General features: G+C 33.7%; 1 protein-coding gene across 3 annotated transcripts in view; it reads left to right on the top strand.

Annotated features, from left to right (window-relative positions):
* Positions 1 to 23,531, top strand: part of ARFGEF1 (ARF guanine nucleotide exchange factor 1) — a 139,710-nt gene that overhangs the window by 84,035 nt on the left and 32,144 nt on the right. For all 3 annotated transcript variants that reach the window (XR_012128223.1, XM_036998175.2, XM_073229611.1), the window contains exons 11-22: positions 6,520 to 6,619; positions 6,729 to 6,868; positions 6,976 to 7,084; positions 7,757 to 7,958; positions 11,697 to 11,808; positions 12,158 to 12,363; positions 12,625 to 12,709; positions 16,520 to 16,691; positions 18,615 to 18,766; positions 20,381 to 20,509; positions 21,390 to 21,548; positions 21,789 to 21,939. Coding sequence is in view for 2 of the 3 variants with exons in the window: in XM_036998175.2 (XP_036854070.1) it covers positions 6,520 to 6,619; positions 6,729 to 6,868; positions 6,976 to 7,084; positions 7,757 to 7,958; positions 11,697 to 11,808; positions 12,158 to 12,363; positions 12,625 to 12,709; positions 16,520 to 16,691; positions 18,615 to 18,766; positions 20,381 to 20,509; positions 21,390 to 21,548; positions 21,789 to 21,939 (1,717 nt within the window). In the remaining variant the exon portion in view is untranslated. The remainder of the gene's footprint in view (positions 1 to 6,519; positions 6,620 to 6,728; positions 6,869 to 6,975; positions 7,085 to 7,756; positions 7,959 to 11,696; positions 11,809 to 12,157; positions 12,364 to 12,624; positions 12,710 to 16,519; positions 16,692 to 18,614; positions 18,767 to 20,380; positions 20,510 to 21,389; positions 21,549 to 21,788; positions 21,940 to 23,531) is intronic.

The raw sequence follows: 23,531 nt of genomic DNA, 5'->3' as shown, positions 1-23,531 counted from the left end.
ATATAAATTCTTATGGCACCAGAGATCACAAAAATCTTTTACTATTTTTGTGGAATAAGTTGGATACACAAAATTTTGTAAACAGATTTAAAAGGAAATACTATTAAGAAATTTCCTGTGTGATCAGAGACAATAGATTCTCATTACAAAATTGTAATACTCTTCTGGTATTTTTTGTTCTTGTTTTTTTTAAAGATTAGGTTTATTTCATTCTCTTGTCTCTTACGGGGATATATTAGGAGGATAGAATAAGATGAGTGTAGGGATAGGCTTTTGAAAATATTAGACATATACAAGTGCAAGATTAGATGTGTTCCAGTTGAAAAACACAACATATCAAAACCTAAATAAAATTTGCAAAACAAAATTGAGATTGTTGTTTCATGAAGATTTATTTTTTGAGAATATTAACTATAGAGTTTCTATGTGATGTTTTTTCCCATGGACATTAACTTACATATCTATTTCAGAAAACAGTTTCTACACTTTTTAAGAGACTTATGTGAAGACAAAGTGCTTGTGATAGTACTATTATTCTACATACATTACATTGCAGGTGCTCAATAAATCTTTAAAGTATAGTTTTTGTGAGAGCCTTAGTTGATAGATATGGTATATTAAATGACAATTATAGGCTTTTGCTTATTAGTGCAATTCAGTAACTCATCAGCAGTAGCTAAAGTTTTTTTTTCACCTTTCTCCAAATCAGGGCTTCATTTACTCTAAATCGGAGTCCCAAATTTTCTTTCTTATTTATCTATTGAGGTATAATTGCTATGCACTATTTTATTAGTTTCAGGTGTATAACATACAGTAATTCAACATGTGTATACATGGTAAAATGGTCACCAAATAAGTCTTGTTATCTACCATCTTAGTCACCTTACTAAACTAGTACAGTATTATTGACTGCATTTCCTATGCTGTGTATCACATCCCCATGCTTATTTATTTTATAACTGGAGATTTGTACTTAATCCCCTTTAACCATTTTACCCAACCCCCATCCCCTCTGCAACCATGAATCTGTTCTCTGTGTCTATATATTTGGGTTTTGTTTTGTTTTGTTTCTTAGATTTCACATATAGGTGAGATCATGCAGTATTTCTTTCTCTGACTTACTTCATTTAGCATAATACTCTCATGAACTATCTATGTTGTCACAATTGGCAAGATTGCCTTCTTTCTTTTGGGTGAGTAATAATCCATTTGTGTGTGTGTGTGTGTGTGTGTACACACACCACATCTTTATTTATCCATCAGTGTGGATCCTTAGGTTGTTTCCATATCTCTGTTATTGTATATAATTCTGCAGTGAACATAGTGGTTCATTTATATTTTCAAATTAGTATTTTCATTTTTCCTGGATAGATACTCAGTAGTTGAATTGCTGGATCATATGGTAGCTCTATTTTTAGTTTTTTCAAAACCTCCATACTGCTCTCTCTAATGGTTGCACCAAATTACCTTCCCACCAACAGTGCATGACGGTTGCCTTTTCTCCACATCCCTGCCAACACTTCTTATTTCTTGTTTTTTTTAATAGCAAATTTGACAGGTATAAGATGGTATCTAATTGTCGCTTGGCTTTGCATTCCTGTGGTAATTAATGATGTTGAACATCTTTTCATGTTCCTATTGGTTATTTATATGTCTTTTTCAGAAAAATGTTCAGTAACTCTACCCATTTTTTTATTGGATTTCTTTTTTGGTTTTGAGTTCTTTAAGTATGTTAGATATTACCCCTTAGTGGATATATGACTTGAAGATACCTTTCCCCACCATTTAGTACAGTGTCATTTTGTTGATAGTTTACTTCTCTGTGCAAAAACTTTTTAGTTTGATGTAGTCCCATTTGTTTACTTTTTTTTTTTCCCTGCTTGCCTTTGGAGTCAGATCCAAAAAAAGTCACTAATATTGATGTAAAGGAGCTCACTGCCCATGTTTTCTTGTAGTTTTATTGTTTTAGGTTTTACATTCAAGTCTTTAATCCATTTTGAGTTAATTTTTGTGTGTCCAGTTTCATTCTTTCACATGTAGCTGTCCAGTTTTCCCAGCACCATTTATTAAAGAGACCGTCTTTTCCCTATCACATAATTTTTCCTCCTTTGTCCTATTTTTATTGGCCATATATGCCTGGGTTTATTTCTGGGCTGTCTATTCTATTGCATTAATCTATGTGTTTTTATGTCAGTACTGTACTGTTTTGTTACTGTAGCTTTTTAGAATAGTTTGAAATCAGGGAGTGTGACACCCCTGGCTCTGTTTTTCTTAAGACAGTTTTAGCTATTCAGGGTCCACTCAAATTTTAGAATTATTAGTCTGGTTTTGTGGATAATGTCATTTTGATAGGAATTTTGATAAAAATTGCATTTAATCTATAGATTGTTTTGGGTAGTATTATGGACATTTTAACAATATTAATTCTTCCAGTCCATGAACATGGGCTATCTTTCCATTTATTTGTATCTTCTTAAATTTCTTTCATCAGTGTCTTAGAAATTTTGAGTGTACAGGTCTTTCAACTTGTGTAAATTTATTATTATTTTATTCTTTTAGATGCTGCTGAAAATAGGATTGTTTTTCTTGATTTCTCTTTCTAGTGCATTATTAGTGATATTTTTGTATATTAGTTTTGTATCTTGCAACTTACTTTAATTCACTTAGTTTTTGGTGGAGTCTCTGGGGTTTTTTACATATAACATGTCATCTGTAAAAAGTGACAGCTTACTAATATACTTCCCAATTTGTATGCTTATTTTTTTTTTTTTCCTTTTTCTTGCCTAATTGTTGTGGCTAGTACTTCCAATACTGTGTTGAATAAAAGGGGTAATAGTGGGCATTCTTTTGCTCCTAATAGAAAAAGCTTTGAGCTTCTTCACCATTGAGTATGATATTAGCTGGGGTTTTGTCATAGTGGCCTTATTATGTTGAGGTTTTCTCTACATCTACTTTGTTGAGAGTTTTTATTATAAATGAATATTGGATTTTCTCAAATGCTTTTTATGCATCTGTTGAGATGAAAATAATTTTTATCTTTCATTTTGTTAATGTAGTGTGTCACATTGGTTTTTTGAATGTGGAATCATCCTTACATCCATGGAATAACTCCCATGTGGTTATGCTGTATAATTCTTTTAATATATTGTCAAATTCAGTTTGCTAATATTTTGTTGAGGATTTTGCATCTTTGTTCATCAGGGATTGGCCAGTAATTTTATTGACTGATTGATTGACTGCTGCTATCAGTCTGGTTTTCATTATCAGGGTAATGCTGGCCTCATAAAATGTGTTTGGAAGTGTTCCTTCCTCTTCTATATTTTGGAAGAGTTTGAGAAGAATAGGTATGAAATCTTCTTTGGCTGTTTGGTAGAATTTTCCAGCAAAGCCATCTGGTCCTGGACTTTTCTTGTTCAGAGGCTTTTGATTACTGAATCAACGTCTTTACTAGTAATGAGTCTATTCAGATTTTGTATTTATTAATGATTCAGTCTTGGAAGATTATGTTTCTAGGAATTTGTCCATTTTTTCTAGGTTGTCCCATTTGTTGGTATAAAATTGTTCATATCAGTGTTTTAGGATCCTTTCTATTTCTGTGGCATCATTTTTACTCTTCTCTTTTATTACTGATTTTTATTTTAGCTCTCTCATTTTTTATTCTTGGTGAGTCCAGCTAAAAGTTTGTCAGTTTTGTTTTCTTTTCAAAGAACTAGCTCTTAGTTTCATTGATGTTTATCATCATTTTATTCTCTATTATTGCTCTATCTTTATTATTTTCTTCCTTCTACCAACTTTTGGTTTAGTCTGTTCTTTTTCTAATTTGTTTAGGTGTAAGATTAGATTGTTTAAGATTTCTCTTGTTTCTTGAGATAGCTTTCTATTGCTGTGAATTTCCCTCTTAGAACTACTTTTGTTTCATCTCAGATTTTATCATGTTGTAATTGTTTTCATTTCTAGGAATTTTTTTAGTTTCTCCTTTGATTTCCTTTGTGAATCATTAGTTTTTAGTAGCATGTTGTTTAATCTCCACATATTTGTAGCTTTTCCAGTTTCTTCTTGTAATTAATTTTTTTCATCTTGTTATGATATCAGAAAAGATATTTGATGTGATTTTAATCTCTTGAATCTATTGAGACTTGTTTTATGGCCTAACCTGTTTGTGATCTATCCTGGAAAACCTTCATGTGCACTTGAGGTGAATGTATTCTACTTCTGGATGGAATGTTCTGTATATGTCTGTTAAGTCCACATGGTCTATACATGTTGTGTTAAGGTCATTGTTCCTTTACTGATTTTCTGTCTAGATGTTCTCTTCATTCATGTAAGTGAGGTGTTGAAATCCCTTACTGTTAATCATATTGCTGTCAGTTTCTCCCTTAAATTCTGTTAATATTTGCTTTATGTATTTTTGTGTGTTTATATGTGTTTATAAATATTATATCTTCTTGCTGGGTTGACCCCATTATCATTACATAGTCCCCCTCGTTGTCTGTTTTTTTTCCTGTCAATGTAGGAAGACATTAAAGTATTATTGTCTATGCTGTATTTTCATCCCTGTGAGATTAATTTATATTATAATTAACATTTTTGTACTTCTTTATCCCCTTCACCTACTTCACCCACCTACCTCAGCCCCTCCCCCATGGTAACCACTGGTCTCTTCTCTGTGTCTATGAGTCTATTTCTGTTCTTCTGTTTTTGTTTTTTGATTCTACATGTAAGTTAAATCATATGGTATTGTCTTTTTTTGCCTGGCTTATTTTATGTAGCATAATACCCTCTGGGTCTATCTATGTTGTTGTAAATAGCAAGATTTCTTTCTTTTTTATGGCAAATATTCCATTGTATGTATGTCACACATCTTCTTTCTGTTGATGGACATTTTCATTGCTTCCATATCTTGGCTGTTGTAAATAATGGGACAATAAACGGGTGTATGTATCTTTTCAGATCAGTGATTTTGTTTTCTTCCAGTAAATTCCCAGAAATGAATTTGCTGGATTGTATGGTATTTCTATATTTAGCTTTTTGAGGAACATCCATACTGCTTTCCACAGTGGCTGGACTAATTTAGATTCCCAATAAAAATGTAAGAGCGTTCCCTTTTCTCCATTATCCCCATCAACAACTGTTATTGTTTTCTGGAGTAGCCATTCTGACTGCTGTGTGGTGTAAGGTGATGTCTCATTGTGGTTTTGATTTGTACTTGCCTGATGATGAGTGATATTGGATATCTTTTCATATGTCTGTTGGCCATCTGTATGTCTTCTTTGGAAAAATGTCTGTTTAGGTCCTCTGCCCATTTTTTAATCAGGTTTTCTGGTGTTAAATTATATGAGTTCCTTATGTATTTTGGATGTTAGTCTCTTATAAGATATATCATTTGCAAATATATTCTCCTATACAGTAGGTTACCTTTTTGTTTTATTGATGGTTTCCTTTGTGGTGCAGAAGCTTTTTAGTTTGATATAGTCCCACTTGTTAATTTTTTTACTTTTGTTTCTCTGGCCTGGGGAGACATCAAAAAAAAAAAATTACTCATGTGGATGTTCACAAGATTCCTTCCTATGTTTTATTCTAAAATTTTTACAATTTCCTGCCTTAAATTTAAGTCTTTAATCCATTTCAAGTTTAAACAGTGATCCAGTGTCATTCTCATGCATGTAGCTGTCCAGTTTCTTCCCAAGCCATTTATTGAAGAGACTATATTCCCATTATATATTTTTGCGTCCTTTGTCGTATGTTAATTGACCATATAGGTGTTGGCTTATTTCTGGGCTCTCTGTTCTTTTCCATTGATCTATGTGTCTATTTTTGTGCTAGTACCATATACTGTTTTAATCATTGTAGCTTTTGTAGCTTGAAATCAGGGAGCATGATACCTCCATCTTTGTTCTTCTTTGGCAAGATTTTTTTGGCTATCTGGAGCTTTTGTGGTTCCATATAAATTTTAGGACTTTTTTGCTCTAGCTCATTGAAAAATAACATTGGTATTTTGATGTGGATTGTGTTGAGTCTGTAAATTGCTTTGGGCAGATGGCCATTTTGACAGTATTTATTCTTTGTGTCCATGAGCATGGGATAGCTTTCCTTTTATTTGTGTCTGGTTTCTTTTATCAGTGTCATAGTTTACAGAGTACAGGAGTTTTACCTCCTTGCTTAGGTTTTCTCTTCTATTAATTAGTCTTTGTTTTAAAGTCTGTTTTGTCTGATTTAAGTATAGCTACACCAATTTTCATTTCTACTAGCATGAAACATCTTTTTTCTGTCCTTTAGCTTTCTATATGTGTCTGTCCTTACTTCGGAAGTGAGTCTTGTAGGCAGTATATAGGTGTGTCTTGGTTTTTTTGTTTTTTGTCCAAGTTATTTTAGTCCTGACATTTCAAAGATGGACTTCAAAGTTGCTGACTCCAGAAGAGCCTGGGTTCTAATCCCTGCTTTCCAGCTTTGAGATATTTAAAAAGTGATCACATCCATGAAATATAAATAATATTTTAAACAAATTTTCCCCAATCACAGGTGTTCTTTAAAGAAATTTTCCTGTACATTTTGGAAACTTCTACCAGCTCATTTGACCACAAATGGATGGTTATTCAGACATTGACAAGAATTTGTGCAGGTATTTCAGACTATCTTCTCTCTCTCTCTCATTTTGAGATATTTAGAAGGTCAAATATACCCATATACCAGATGCCTTTTGTTCAAACTAATACACTGTATTGTTTCAGATGCTCAGAGTGTAGTGGATATTTATGTTAACTATGACTGTGACTTAAATGCAGCAAATATATTTGAAAGACTAGTAAATGATCTATCAAAAATTGCTCAAGGACGGGGCAGTCAGGAACTTGGTATGAGTAATGTTCAGGTAAGAACTTTAAAGGCATTTTCAAACTTAAACTTTGCTAAGGAAGAGCTATATGTTTTCCTTAAAAGATCTATTGGTTTTTATTCTTTCTGTGAATTATTTTGTAGGAATTGAGCCTGAGGAAAAAAGGTTTAGAATGCTTAGTATCTATTTTGAAGTGTATGGTTGAATGGAGTAAGGATCAGTATGTGAATCCCAACTCTCAGACAACTCTTGGTAAGGTGACATTTTGAGTTAAATTCTTTGTCATTTTAAGTAAATGGTACTTTGGAGGATAGTTGCTGCAGATACCATTAAGCCAGTTTCATCATGTCTTTATTCACTTATCTGATGAAGAAGCATTCTCTGTGAGTTAAGTAATGAGCTTCAAAATCATGAATTTCCCAACTTAGTTATTCAAGCTTTTTTTCTTTCTAAATCCCACTAGAAATAGTTTGAATATCACCTTAAAATGCAGCATACTTATGCAACTTTGTTAAAGGATAAGCAATAGCAGAAACATATAAGAGCCAACATATTTTTTAAGAAGATTGAATTGTTCATCTGTGTCTGGCATTTACCTCACTTAGAGAAAAACTCATAGCTCCAGCTCCCCTAGTGTTAAGAGCCTTTTGAAAGAAAACCGTTCCTTATGAGGCAGGAGCTGGGAGCAGAAATCTAATGGATACTCACAGAACTGCAACTGCAGAAAGAACTTTCAATGGTGCAGATTGTACACACGCTAATTGTTTCAATATCAAAGTATGTTGTCTGTTATAGAACTTAATATTTTATTTATATTAAGTAGATATCTAAGTGACATTGAAATACCTGCCTTATTTGGGAATTTTTTTTTACATTTTTTTTCTTTGATAGAAAAATTTACTGTATCAGTTTTTCTACTTTCAGGTCAAGAAAAACCCTCAGAGCAAGAGACGAGTGAAATCAAACACCCTGAGACAATAAACAGATACGGAAGTTTAAATTCCCTGGAGTCAACATCATCATCAGGAATAGGCAGCTACAGTACACAGATGTCTGGCACTGATAATCCAGAGCAATTTGAAGTCCTAAAGCAACAAAAAGAAATAATAGAGCAAGGGATAGATCTGTGAGTGTCCGATTTTAAGGAGAAATGTTACTGAATGTTCCTCTCTTGGTACTGTGTTACTTTTGGCCTGGATTTCTCTACATGTTTAGATTATTTTATTTCCTTCTTTCTACGACCTTTCAGTGAGTAAACAGGGACATAATTCTCCTGGAAACAAGACTTCTAGTGGTTCCTTATTCTGGTCCCCCTTGTTCATTGCAGTCTAGCTCAAACAGATCTTATAACACATTTGAAATTGGCTTTGCACCTTATTTGATATGCTGTTTGTGAATATCATATGTGCAGTTTGTTGGTCATTTAGCTCGGCTGTAATATCCCCTATTGTATTTCGTAAGCAGGTGACTACCCAAAAAATTTTAAGTAGGAAACTTCTGATAGCTAGCATTGCTCCTTTATAGGTTTTATATTTTCTCTAGTTGCTTTACAAATGTGCTGCTCTTGTTATTGACCTATTGTTACTCATTTCATTTTTATATGTTGATAAGGTAAGGTATAAATTCCTTTTCCAACCTTGCTGCTTCACCAGACTCTGGTCTTATGAAATCAGTTTTCCTATTAAGCCATGTGATGTCAGCCTGCTCCTGCACCATTTCTTGTCTATGTACTACCATGCTGCTTGCCTTTCTCTTACCGTCCATCTCTTCCTTCATGGAAAAGCTGTAAGGAAAAGTGGCCTCTGGCCCTTCCCCATGAATCCAGCTACTGTGAACAGCTGGAGAAACCTCCTCTTGTGTTCACTTGGCCACTGCTTCTGCTGCAAAGCATTTCTTCTTGAGTGTTCAGCAGTGCCTCTTGGTAAATGTTCAAGGTTCCTTTTTCAGTGTTCATATAAAAAAAAAAAAACACTGACAAAATGGCATTCTTTGTCATAAAATTATAAAACCTTACAAAATTTCCTCAGGAAATAGCCACTAATATTTCATTCATTCTGATTTTTAGTCAGTATTTATCAGAGTCCCTCTGTTCCAGGCAGGCATTATGCAAGGTCCTGGGGAAATGTGGTGAATGAAACAGCCCTTGCTTCTTAGGGGTTCAGGGTCTAGTATGTATGAACAGATACTCAGAGGGAAACTTTGGTCACTCAGGAAACAAATATTTGGTGTTCGGGACAGTGTGCCAAGAACCAGGAAGGCTCTTACATTTAAGATTACAGTCTAAATATGGGCAAAATGTCCTTTAAAATTAGCTTTCAGTCAAGTGCATAATAGAGTGTTGAACAAAGTGGTGCCAAGGGATGATAACTCTACTTGAAGTACTTAGGAGTGAGAGGGAGTCATCACACAGGGCTTCAGAGTAGAGGTCTCCCTAGTCCCTAGTCCTCATTCGGCCATCAGACTTGCTTTCTGCTCCATGCTTTCATGGGAATACTTTCATGTTGCTGTAATCCCAGTGTACTTTTCCATGACCATTCCTTTCATGACATCACTCTGTCCTGTCCCTCTTACCATCTGATTGTGCCATCTCAGTCTCATTGTGGGCTATTTATCTCCTGTGTACATCTTAGTATTTCCTGGGTTTTGTCTTACTTTATAACTTCTTGATGATTGTGTTGTTTTTCATTACTTCATTTAACTGTCTGTGAGTTACATCTCATAATACCCATGTTACTTTTAACATAAATACCTCTACTAAAGTCCAAACTCAAATCTGTATTTGCCTGTTGGGCATCTCCACTGGATACTGCATAGCTTCACACACTTAGCTTGTCCATAACTAAATTTATCAGTCTCCATTCTCTCAATAATTAGTTTCCCCAATATGCCTACCAAAAAACAAAAGGCAACAGAAAAGCTTGTCATTTCTATAATTCTTATTTAGCTTAGTAACTCCAGTGTGCTACTAAATTAATAAGCTAGAATCCTGGGACTTCCTTAGTTTTTCCCCTTGGATGTAAGCTATCAGTAAATCCTATTGATTCTACTTCCTAAATATTTTTACAATTTATTCTCTTCTGTCCATCTCACACAGTTGTTCTCTCAAGTCAAATCATCACCATATCTTGCCTTGACTAATATAATCTTTAATTGGCTTACTTTTCTTGATCTTATTCTCTAGTGTTTTCTCACACTTAGCTAGAGTAATCTTTCTTGAATGAAAACCTGCTTCTATTTCTTCCTTCTCTGGCTCTTAGAGAATAAAACCACAGTTTCTTGTAATAACATATAACACTCTTCATGATTTGAATCTGCTGGACTCTAAGCTTCATCACCTGCCACTTCTTTGTCTTACCTCATTGTTCCAACAATATGGACCTATTTATTAAAATATCATTCTGTTTTATGCTTTCATGTATTAGTATGACCTCTTTCTAAGATGTTTTTTCTTATTGCTTATAAAAGATGTAATCATTTTTCAAAGCCCAGTTCCACAGCCACCTTCCTCAGGAAATATACTATCTCTATTAATCAGTCACTTTCTCTGCTGTGCTATCTTCTTACCTTATAAATGCATTATGTGTTGCATTTTTTACTCTTATTTCTTAAAATTGTGTTTTTTCCATTTGAGTAAAAACTCCTAGAGTACAGAGATTGTGTTTACCTCAGTGAAAAATGTTTGACTTTAATATGTACGTGGCAATGGCTGAATTAGGACTTGATGGGGAATCATTAGGAGGGTTGAACAGGGAAGGATGTTTCAGACGAAGAGAATGGCATGTGCAGCAGCACAGAGGAAAGGGAGAACATTTGAGGACTTGTTATTTGAGGACTATTGTTCAGCATGACAGGGCAGGCTGGGGGGATAGTAGCAGGAAGTGAGATGAGAGCATTGAGTTGGATCCGTATCACAGAAGGCCTTTTTCTTCATGTAAAGGAGTTTTGTCTTATTCCTTTTGGCATTGGTGTCCTGTGTATTGAAGGAGTTTAAGCAGAGGAGCAGCCATATCAGATTTATGTTTTGGAAAGACGACTTTGCCAGCAGCTTGAAGGATAGATTAGAATGTGAGCAAAGAAACGAGATAGGGAGACATGTAAGAACTCTTGCAGTACCCAGATGACAAGCGATGAGGTGCCAGATTAATTACTGGTACAGTAAAAGTAGAGAGTAAACGATTTGGAAACGAAGAAATGACATTTAAATTGGATCTTTAAGCATGAAGGTGAGCTCCCCAGTGAATGGAACAGGTAAAGGGCATTAACGTTAAGAGGAAGTAGACTCAACAAAATGCTTTATGTTTAGGGAATGAAATAGTGAATGTGGGAGTGGATGAGAGAGATGCTGGAGGTAATACTGAGAAAGCTTTTGTGTATCAGTCTAATCAGTTTGGACTTTATTTTGAAAAATACTGGGTATGTAGAGATTTTTTAATAAAGGAAATAATGTTTTCAGATTGTGGATAAAATAGTCACCAGAATTCAAAAGCAGGAAACTTAGAATTAATCAATGGTTGTATGTAGAATGAGCCAATATTATTTGAGCATTAAGGAGAATATATGTATTAAAATGTAAGATATTTAAGTATTTATATCCTTACTCAAAGTTCATCTCCCATGCCAGATAGTCTGTGAAATGGTCCATATCATTGATAAAGGTGACCTTCTATTTGAGACTCCTTTCTAAGAATAAAAAATTAAACTTGGTATAATGTACTTTTTTGTATATTCATGCATTGACTATATTAAATAAGCTATTTCCTGAGTGTTATTAGAAAATTTATTTACTGTGGTTTAAGATAGAAAAGCATTTGTATTCCCTAAAAAACTATCTATTAATGTTCTTATTAACTTAAACATCATCTAGATTTAATAAGAAACCAAAGAGAGGAATACAGTACCTCCAAGAACAAGGGATGCTTGGCACTACACCTGAAGATATTGCTCAGTTCTTACATCAAGAGGAAAGATTAGACTCAGTAAGAATATAATTTTATTTCATTATAATCTTTTCTATAAAATTCATCTTTAAGTTAATAATGATACATGCTTTTTTCTCCTTTAAAATACCCTCTTATGTAAGTAAACCTTAAAAATAACCTAGGTATTCTTAATTTTGCTTTTTAATTTTCTAAACTGAAAATATCTTCATTTTTTTTTGTAAACATGCATTTAGTATGTTTAACTTTTACCTTCATGTTTGAAATAGTCTGCTCTTGTATGTAGTCAAAACCTGTGGATCTTACAGTTTTTCTGTTTTTTTTAAATGGCTGTAACAGCAAATGTGACATTCTATTAGGATATTGGTTTCTATCTTTTACTCTTTAGACTCAAGTGGGTGAGTTCCTGGGAGATAATGATAAATTTAACAAAGAAGTCATGTATGCATATGTGGACCAACATGACTTTTCAGGAAAGGACTTTGTCTCAGCCCTTCGTATGTTTCTGGAAGGATTCCGTCTTCCAGGGGAAGCTCAGAAAATTGATCGATTGATGGAAAAATTTGCTGCAAGATACCTAGAATGCAACCAAGGGTAAGCAACATTCAAATTCAAATACTTAGGTTACCAGCTATATCCAAGACACTATGCTCGAAGGCATCAGGAGAAGCATAGTTACATGTTCCCAGAGAACTTAGATTGTCTATGACCTGTATGTGATAAGATGGTTCCATAAAAAATTATAGAAGGTAATCCTGAAAGAAAAAATTTAAAGTGCTATGAAGTTTAAGGTAACTTATTTAAGTGAAACTATAAACAATTTAAGTTAATAACATGATACATTTCTTTTTCCAGACAAACCCTTTTTGCTAGTGCAGATACTGCTTATGTTTTGGCTTACTCAATTATCATGCTGACCACAGATCTCCACAGTCCACAGGTATGTTTTCTTCCAGGGCAGTTCTACAATAGAGTACAAGCTTTGAAAGTTCTTTTAAATTCAATAAGTAAAAGTATAAATTTAATCTTATTTGGTTAAACCAATCACCAAACTGGAGTGTTTAATTTAATTTGGTATAGTTTATTTTACAAATTTTTAATTCTAATTAAACTTCTTAGATATCTGTAAAATAAATCTGTATTTGTCTCATTAACTGTATAAAACAAGATGAATTTTAATCTAAGAATATGTTTATAGTTCTTCTGCCTATACCTATTACACCATGAAAAGACACTACATATAAACCTCCTTTTTATTTTTTTTTACGTTTCAAGAAACAGTAGAGTGATTAGTGTAGATCTTTCATGTGCTCATCACCGAGCTTCTACAGCTGGATGGCCGATCACAAACCTTATGGCCAATCTTGTTACATTTATATCCCCACTATCCCCCAGATCATTTTGAGGTGAGTTCCAGGTAGCATATCATTTCATTTGTTTTATTTTGGTGTATATTTCTGAAAGAGAAATACTTGAAACATAACCATAATACCATTGTTACCCAAAATTGACAATAACTTTAAAATATCAGATATTCAGAAGTATTCAGATTTTTTTGCCTGATAAAATTCATCATTCCTTCTTAAATATTAAGGAGTTGTCACTTGATATCTAATATCCACTAGCAAAAAAAGTATTTTTAAAGTTTAGATAGTTAATGCTTAGTTTCAAAAACCTGCTTTGGGGGAAATTATCCTTATAAAATTAATCTATTTGCAAGAATTTCTTAGAAAACATGTTTTTGGTATCCTTAGGGGAAATTATCTTTACACATTAACCTATTTGCAAGAATTTCTTTTTAGGGATAGGCATCTAATGATATCTATTATTCTTAGGCTGTGCAACTGTATACATATGACTAATCTGAGATATACTGAAAAAAACTAAAGTTTGAGATTAAGCTTTGCAATATAGGGATTTTTGTGTGTATTTTGAGATATTTAAGATGGTGTTGATATGGAAAGTATATACTACATATATGATGGGATTATATAGAGAGGTACTCCTTTAAAAAAAAATCATTTAAAATTTGCCTTTGGCCGATTACTGGCAGGGTAGTAAAAGCAGCTCACTTTGAGGGTTTTCATTTTCTAGCACTGTTTTCCATGGCTTTATATGGTGGTGTACAGAAAAAGACATACTCGGATTATCTTTAAATGAGTTTTTGTGTGATTTTTCAGTAATAAATAACCATAAACTAAACCATAAGTAGAATTGTGTTTTTACTGCCTCCTTTGTTTTCAGAATGTTATATTGCTAAATAATTATAAATGAATTATCAGTGTTATATGCATCTGTATCAAATCTTCCTATACTTACATTCTTATGAAAGGAATTTTGAAGAAATACTAAAACTTCCTTTAAACCCTTTCAAAGTACGCAGATTGTTAGATTTCTGAACACTTACCAGTTAGAGAACATTATCTTGAGAACAGAGTCCTGTCTTGATGGCACTATCTACTTCCTGTCTGGAGAATACATGCTTGGAATCCTCGTCCAGCAGTAGTACTAGTTCCAGTGGTAACTGTTTATGGTTCTCTCACTCCCCCTCAGACTGCTGGCTGGCACTGTGTGCTGATACGCAGCCTGCAGCCTGCAGCTACAGAACAGCTTATGAATTCCTATCAATAACAGGCTAAGTGGCCTGTTAGAAAATTCAGTCTATAATCATGACCCCGTATGATTTATGAACTATAACAAAGGACATCACTTTAAGAACACAGGTAACTTTAAAGGAATCCCTTAAAACTTATTCTCATTCTTAGTTGTTTTCCAAGTTAAAATATAGGTGAATTTTAACAAGTTATTTATTTCCCTTTTCACCTAGAATGTTTTTAGACTACCAGTGAATTTTTTGAAAATTTTGAGGTATGTTTAGAACATGTAATTTTTTTGAGTATATTAATCTCTATCAGTTTTAATGACTGGCTTTAAGTGATTCAGGCACTAAAACTAGGCACAGCTTAATGTGAGCATGTGAGAATGAAAGTCAGGAGTAGAGTGTTCCATAGTGTGGAAGTAAACAGGAGAAGAAAAGTAAGATTATGTTCTATATTACTTACAGAATCCCTCTGTGGTAGAGTGTTCTGTTTGAGCAGTGTATTTTTATTTCGGGTACCTGAAATTTATGTCTTATCATCTCTCACTTCTTGGGAGCTCCCACCTACCCAGATCTGTAAACATACTCTACTGCTACTTGAGATTTTCTTCCAAAACTTCTCTTTGTCTCTGATTGCCTTGATGCTAAAACAATATGCCACATTGAGTATTTCCAGATGATGTTGATCTTCTTTTAGCATCTTATGGGCATGAATTGTGTAGTCTTTTATTTTGGTATCCTTGGGTCATTGTGTTTTAGAACTCATCGGAACTTCATGTGAAAGGTTTGCTTTCTTTCACATTTTTTTAGGGCCATGACTCAAGATGAGTTTTTAAAGTTATGACTTGTTTATTATTCTTTGTACCTTCTTGTAAATTTGCAGGAGCCTTATATTTAGAGTTGCCTTAAATTATTTATGGAAGGTGGTAGGAATATAATTAAATACGTGTATAGGCATACCTCATTTTATTGAGTTTTACTTTATTATGATTTGCAGATACTGTGGCTTTTTCAAATTGAAGGTTTGTGGCAACCCATGCATCTGGCAAGTCTGTTGGTGCCATTTTTCCAATAGCATTTGTTCACTTTATGTCACTGTGTCACATTTTGTTAGCTCTTGGAATATTTCTATTTCATTATTATTTGTCATGGTGATCTGTGATCGGTGATTACGACTCGCTGGAAGCCCAGATGGTAGCATTTTTTAGCAGTAAAGTATTTTTTAATTAAGGTATGTAGATTGTCTCTTCAGATGTAATGCTACTGTACACTTAGTAGACTACAGTATAGTATAAACATAACTTCTATATCCGTTGGAAACCAAAAAATTCATTAGACTCGCTTTATTATGATATGTGCTTTATTGTGGTGGTCTGCAGCTGAATCTGCAACAGCTCTGAGGTCTGCCTTCAGGGACATCCTAAGACTTCAGGGTTTTTTCCATCTGGGTTTTTGGAGATAAAAAGTATAAACAGTTTTCCTGTGCTAGCCTGGTGACCAAGCTACCATCTTTGTAGACTGCAAACTTGTATACTCCACAGATGGATCAAGGTGTGCAGTAGGACATTCCTGCATAGCCTACTCTGAAACAAGACAAAATGTTCCAAGGTTACCTCACCTGAATCACTTAATATTCAATTGCCATGATGAGTCAGTCAGATTGTTATCTGATTTAAATTAATCTCAGCTGTTATTCTTGAAGCTTCTGTTGTATAAGATCAGCTTTTAAGTCATTGGCAAACATATTCATGTTATTCTGAACTAAGATTTGAATCTTTCTGATAGCATGTTTCTAACAATTGTCATTGTCCTTTTTTAAGGACCACGGCAAGAGCTCTTAAACCTTGAGCGAAAACAGTTCATTATTCAGTCTCTCCCTGTTTTCTTATTACAGATTACTCATGCATAAGAGAGCAATGTTAATTAGTATGTGCTAAGATGGGCCTTTTCTACATTGCCTTTATTTTTTGACTTCCTTTTTCATTCTGATGTGTTCTGCTGAATATTTTCTGCTTCCTACCCTCACAGTACATTTAAATTCTCTTATATGAGTATTCAAATACATAAAATAAGAGTTTTAAAATAATTTTTTAGGGATTTTATGAATTTTTAAGTAATTTTTAAGGATTATAATAGTTTTTCAATTTCTAGGTTAAAAATAAAATGACAAAGGAACAGTATATTAAGATGAATAGAGGTATCAATGACAGTAAAGACCTTCCTGAAGAGTATCTGTCAGCCATCTATAATGAAATAGCTGGAAAAAAGATATCAATGAAGGAAACAAAAGAACTAACAATCCCTACAAAATCAACTAAACAAAGTAAGTATCCAGATCAACTGAGTCCTGATTGTTCAGGAGAATAAATATATTCTTAAAATAATTTTTCACTTGGTTTAGAATACATCAAATATTACTTATTTTAATGAGAAGTATTATAATATAGTTTACTGATCTGATTGTATTTTTTTCCACATCCTGAAGAAAGATAACACTGGTCAGTGATTATTGGGAATTGCTACATAGTATGCATGCATTTGTGTGTGTTTATACTTGTCCATTAAGCAGTTGATCTCAGCATGGTCTTGGAGGTCAGATTTGTTAGACAGCCCCATTAGTCAGACTTCAACTCTCAGTGTTTTTTTCTGCCTCATCATCTACAAGCAACATATTTCCATCTGTTCCTCTGTCATGTATGCATAAACAGAAGCTGGAAGTAGGGGTGATTGAAGTAGGCAGGGCAAGTTTAGGATCATGAAGGGCTCGTGGAGTTGGAACTCACTACTTCAGGTGCATCGTAAATCCCACCACTGTAGCGTTCCTTGACTAACCAGCATTAGGAGCCAACTGTGGGCCTGGCTTCATTCTAGACATTCTGTTTAAGTAGACAGTGGTGATTAAATTAGAGCTAAAGTTTTGCTACAGGACTAAGGTGAGGATAGTGGCTCAAGAATATAACAGTAATGTGGAGAGAGAACTCTGCCTTTCTGAGTACTTCCACTTGAAAATGAAATCTCAAGCTTTACCTAACAGAACAGATTGCAACAGCAAAATTCTGTTGAGAGAAGCTAAAAGGCCTATGTGATATGTACATTTCTAGAAGTTGAAAAATTATAAGAGGAGAGTAGGGACTAGGAAAATATTAGATGGAATAGTGGAGTATAACTGGCTATATCTTTTAGAATAATATAGGGAATGATTCTAAGGAATTTTAAGTTCTCCCTTATTTTATAGATGAGGAAACTGAAATAGAGAGATTAGGAAGCTTCGGATCATAAATCTATAAGCTGAGTATAGTGTAAAAAATTTTATTAAATCTCTGCATCTAAAACTCAAAGAGTGGCAAAGCTAAATCTTGATGTAGGCATCCTTGCCCCTTACTGTAGTCCAGTTCCAATCAGCAGTTTACTTGGTAGTGTTATTTTGGCTCTTCTGCTTATAACATCATAAAATGTATTATTGGTCAGGACTTCTTTTTCACAACTAAGTAGATGCCATTCTCTGATTCGATGTTCTTCTTCATACTCATAACATCTTCATATTCCTCTTTCTGTGGCCTATTTTATATATAGTGGTAGGAAGTTAGTGAGAAGCGGGGTCTGAGGAGATGGTGGAGTGCTCAAATACTAAAATCATCCCAGAGCAGTAGGGCCACTGTTTTCTTAGCCCAGGAGATGCCATTCAAGCAAGTCTGAGAAGGGTGCCATTGCCTTTTACTACTCTTCTATCCCCTATTTGTGTTGTTGCCCTAATACTTTCATTGTGACTGATTTGTCCCTACTCTTTTCCCTTCTTATAGGTTTTCCACCTATCCATATCTTATAGTTCAGGATTCCCACTCCCCACACTTTTGAGGTGAAATTAATTTAACAAAACTAACCATTTTGAAGTGAACAATTCAGTAGCATTTAGTACCTTCACGGTATTGTTCAACCACCACCTCTGTAGTTTCAAAACATTTTCATCACCCCACGTAAAACCCTATATCCATTGAACAGTTAACTCCACATTCCCTCCCTCTCTCCTGCCCCTGGCTACAGCCAGTTTGCTTTCTGTTTCTGTGGATTTACCTGCTGTGGATATTTCAGACAAATGGTATCATACGCTATATGACCTTTTTTTTTTCTGGCTTCTTAGGACTATTGCTAGTTAGTACTGGTTGTGTTTATTATTTTATAGTAAAACATCAAAATGACATTTTTAAATGTTTTACATTTTAAATGCTAATAGTGTTTGTTGTTTCAGATGTAGCCAGTGAAAAACAAAGGAGACTTCTGTATAACTTAGAAATGGAACAAATGGCCAAGACAGCTAAAGCACTCATGGAGGCTGTGAGCCATGTTCAAGCACCTTTTACAAGTGCAACACATTTAGAACATGTGAGGCCCATGTTTAAAGTAAGAATTACTACTAACTTCTGGTTGCAATATACATTTATATATCATTTTGTTCAGCATATTTTTTAAGGAAATACAGGGATACAGCCATTAGTGTAGACCTGGAAGCACAATATCAAATACCAGTTTTAGAGAAAATGAAAAAAGTTATACACTATTAGCAATTAATAGGGGTGTGAGCTTAGAATTAAGAATAGAAAGATTTCAAGCAATGATCTTTAAAATCCTTGGGCTGATTTTCTCTAAATGAGCTCTGTTTAAAACTTAATTAACTGAAATTTCAAAGTGATCTTGAGCCTCTTACTCTCTTTGAATGTTTCTCACTCAGGAACTAATATGAGGGTTCTGAGTAAGTCCAGAAAGTACAGTAAGGAACAACAGTGAGCATTACTTATGTTTATAGGTTGATTTAGTGATACTTACTGATTTTTTAAAATTTGATTTACCATTCCTGCTTCATTTTCCTATTCTATATCTTTTCTCCAAGTTCCAGAATAAGTAAACAGTGCAGTAAGGACTGTTGGGAAGTGCAGGAGAATCTAGTCAAGTTTGAAAAGGGAAAATGGGTAAAGTATATTCCAGTTTGTGAGACAGTATGGTAAGGTGGTCTGTGGAAGCTGAAGATCATAACTGGAGTGACATTAACTACACATATGTATGGGTAGTAAAAGATGACTACAAGACTTCTGTGCTTCCTTTTAGCTCTAAATTTTATAATTATTCTTCCCTGTAGTTCAAGGTTTGTGTATTAATGATACGTCTAAAAGCTCCTGAAGAATTGTAGGATGAGAGTAGGGCTAGGGAGATCATGTTAGAAGAAATAGTGGAGTATAACTGGCCTTATCTTTTGGAATAATACTGAAAATTATGCTGAAACATAAATAGTTTTATTATGAAATAAATTTTATAAATCGGCTTTTTGTTTTGAATAATCTTACACCCTTATTTTGTTTTTCCTTTCAAACTGGTTTTTTAGGGGTGAAGGAGGATGAAAAAGCAAATAGAATAAGAAACCAGCTATAATTACCACTCAGAAAAAATTTCTGTTAATATGTTTCTATGCTTTTTGGTCTTAATTGAACAGTTTTGATCAGAGTGTGTATAGAATTTTGTATCTTGCTATTTCTCATATAAGTATTTCCTCATTACATATTCTTCATAAATAGCTTTATTATCAATTTCCTGCATTACTGTTTTTTTGATACATCCTCTAAGCTAGAATTTAATAAGTAATGAGTTTTTTGACACAGTAGACAGAGGGGAAAACTATATAATGTTGCTTGGACTTAAAAAAGTGGGAGGGCAAGATTATAAATTCAGGAGAGTACTCTAGAGATATTTTAAGCACAGTATCTATAAATAATTCACATCAATAAAAAATGGGAATAGTCAAAATCCATAAATGATTTTAGTTTTACCCCTTACTTCAGGACTCATCTTTCTCTGTTTCTCTGCAAGCTTTGTCCCTTGCAGTATTCCATGGACCTTTTATTTATTTATTTTTTTCAAAACTTCTTCAAATCACACACTGTCTGAAAGCTTTGAGAAATATTAAAATAGTATAATAAAATTTAATTATTGCTTATGATATATTTAAAACTTTCAATTTTCTAGTTGGCTTGGACACCCTTTCTGGCTGCATTTAGTGTGGGTCTACAAGATTGTGATGATACTGAAGTAGCCTCTCTTTGCCTGGAAGGTATAAGATGTGCAATCAGAATTGCATGCATTTTCAGCATTCAGGTAACAAAGAGTTTTGCCTTTGTAGCCAGTCTGGAAATAATAAATAACTTATGCCATTACTAGAGTTTAAATTATGGCTAACTTACTAAAAAACTAATTTCAAGTTTAGGATTGAATTTAAATTAATCTTAATGTTTAAGTTTCTAAAAAGCTGTGAGAGAAAGGGTAGTTCTATATTGATGTGTCTAAAACTGATCATAATAATTGGTTTATGTTTTTTTTCTCTAAAGAGTGTAAGCTGTATACAAAGTTTCTAAGACCTTAAGTTAGTTTGAATATTTTATTCAAATATGTTTCATGTCCATGCTTATTTCATCTTTTTTTAGTATTTTATATATTTACATACATCTTTATAACTTTAAGCCTATGACATGTTATCTTTAAGAGAACCCAGTTTAGTACATAATTTTCATGAAGACAGTCCCTTTAGTAATTTATATGCTTTATCTGATAATTCATGTCAGCAAAAGCTTGCTTGCTTTTTTTAAACCCATTTCACATTTAATTATGAATGTTCTGGCTTAAAAAGCACAGCCTAGCCATAGGAAGGAAAATGAGCAAATTTATAAAGCAGGTTTCTGCTAGTCCACACAGTATTGAAACGTAAGTGTTCAATGAATTTTTTTTTTCCCAAATGAAATAACTTGTTATCACATCTTGATTTGATAGTTCCATTACCTTTGGATTTTAGAAATTCATCCATTTTTCTGTTTGATTCACCATCTTAAAATTTTAAGAACCCATAGTTTGAGGTATTATATGTATTACATTATTTGTTGGTTAAAAACTTACTAAACAAGTAAACAGTTTGTCAGTATAGACTTAGAGATTACTCTGTTGTATTTACAACCACTTAAGTATATTTTTCTCTTTGTTATAGCTGGAAAGAGATGCATATGTCCAAGCGCTAGCAAGATTTACCTTACTTACAGTGAGTTCTGGTATTACTGAAATGAAACAGAAGAACATTGACACCATAAAAACACTTATCACAGTGGCTCATACAGATGGGAATTATTTAGGAAATTCATGGCATGAGGTATAAGCACTTTTTTCAACTTTGCAATTTGGTTTATAAAATGAGCTGATACTAAATATTTTATCTCTGACATGCATAAGTGTTTTGGGAGAAAATATAGTACATTCAGAATAAGCACATTTAGCTTTTTATAATGATTTATAATATAGTTTATATTTAAATCCTGGCTGCATACATTTAAATATTTTTGCAGACATTTTTAATGTGAAATTAAAAACGTTTTTCCTTTTTGTAATTAAGATTCTGAAGTGTATCAGTCAGTTGGAGCTTGCACAGCTTATAGGAACTGGAGTAAAACCTCGATACATTTCTGGAACAGTGCGAGGCAGAGAAGGATCTCTTACTGGAACAAAAGATCAGGCTCCTGATGAATTTGTGGGCCTAGGGCTAGGTAAGAATCTTTAAAAAATATCTTTATATAAAGTGTCAAAAATTGTTAACTTGTTCAACATACATAACTTTATTGTAGCAATGAAATATAGTGGGATATAATAAAATGCCCTTTGGCTAACTTTATGAGGAAAAAGCAAGGTGACTATGTAAAAAGCTGTCTTTTTTTGCCAGGTCTAGTTTGCAACATTAAATGATCCTTAGTTTTAATCTCATAGTTGGGAATGGGAGAGGGTGCAGTTTAAAATTATCTGCTTAAGACTAAGTCGGTAACTTGAATGAGTATAATTAAGTGATAAATAATTGAAACAACTGGAGAAAAGCATTTACATTCAGATTTTTAAAAGGCACCATGCAGACATAACCACATTCTTCTGCCAGTATGGAAACTTCCCCATGGTTCCCATGTGCTAAGTATGGCCAGGAACTCCAGATTTAACCTGCTAGAACAAAGGACATATTAGTGAAAATGGATACAGAAGAACCAAAGGCAATTTATTTTTAGTCATAAATGGAAAGAGTTCCACCAGGGCAGAAGAAAAGTTTAAACTTTTGAATACTGTACTTCTGGTTTAAATTCTTCTGTGTGCACTGTATGCAAGTTACTTTAACTCTCTGAGCTTCAGTTTCCTCTTTTGCAAACTAATGGTAATAGAGTTGTTAGGATTAAATACCTATACATGTATAAAAATGGACTTAGTACAATGGCTGGTATATTAATAGTTTCTGGATTGTTCTCTATCCGTCTTCCCTAACCCACTTCCAACCAAGAAATCTAGAGACAATTCTGAAAGAGAGCAGGAAAGAATACAACTGAGATCTAGGAATATTTACCTTTTTTTAAGGCTTTGCATTTTAACCTATTTCTGGACATGTAACTCTTTGTCTTTTGGGGGTTTTTCTATTGCAGTAAAAATTCTTAAGTCCAAAAAATTTCAGGTTTGAAAAATGATCTGTAGGAAAAGAAGTAAAGTCCAGTACTATGTGTGGCTTCAAGCTGGACTGGTAGTTCCCAATAGTAATCCAACAGTGGCAGTCAGCAGTACAGTCTGCACCTCAGTTGTAACTTTGAGGCTATGGTGCTGAGGTTCTGGGAGGTTCAGGTATAGATCTAATACCTTGGTGACTGAGCATCAGTATTTAGAAATGGTTGTACACCTGCATGGTGACTTAATATAACTTGGAAGTCTGACTCAGAACATTAGAATTATACTTACTCCAGAAGGTGGCATGAGATAAGATGAAAAATATTTACAGGCAAGTGAAATGAATGTGCATTAGTTGATTCAGTGACTTTCAAAAGGCCTTTTTTTCCCCCTTGGAAAAAAGCCTAGGGAATATAGGAAGGCCAAAATAATAACAGGTGCAAATTGCCAGGGCACAGTTTTGGCAAGTAACAAAAGTAGGTTGCACTAAAAATAAAGCACCTATGGAATATTTTATCTTCTGAAAGTTTCAGACTTCGAAATCACTCAGCAACCAGCCACAATCTCTCTTTCATGCTCTATCTAGGTTTTCTCTGTGTCATCTATTTCTCTATTGTTATGCTCCATTCTTCACTCACTCCAAATTGATGAAGTCTCTCATTTTTGA

Source organism: Manis javanica, chromosome 2 (genome assembly GCF_040802235.1).
Source record: "Manis javanica isolate MJ-LG chromosome 2, MJ_LKY, whole genome shotgun sequence".
NCBI lineage: Eukaryota > Metazoa > Chordata > Mammalia > Pholidota > Manidae > Manis > Manis javanica.
The sequence above is the reverse complement of the archived record's forward strand: the minus strand, read 5'-3'. Positions and strand labels throughout refer to the sequence as shown.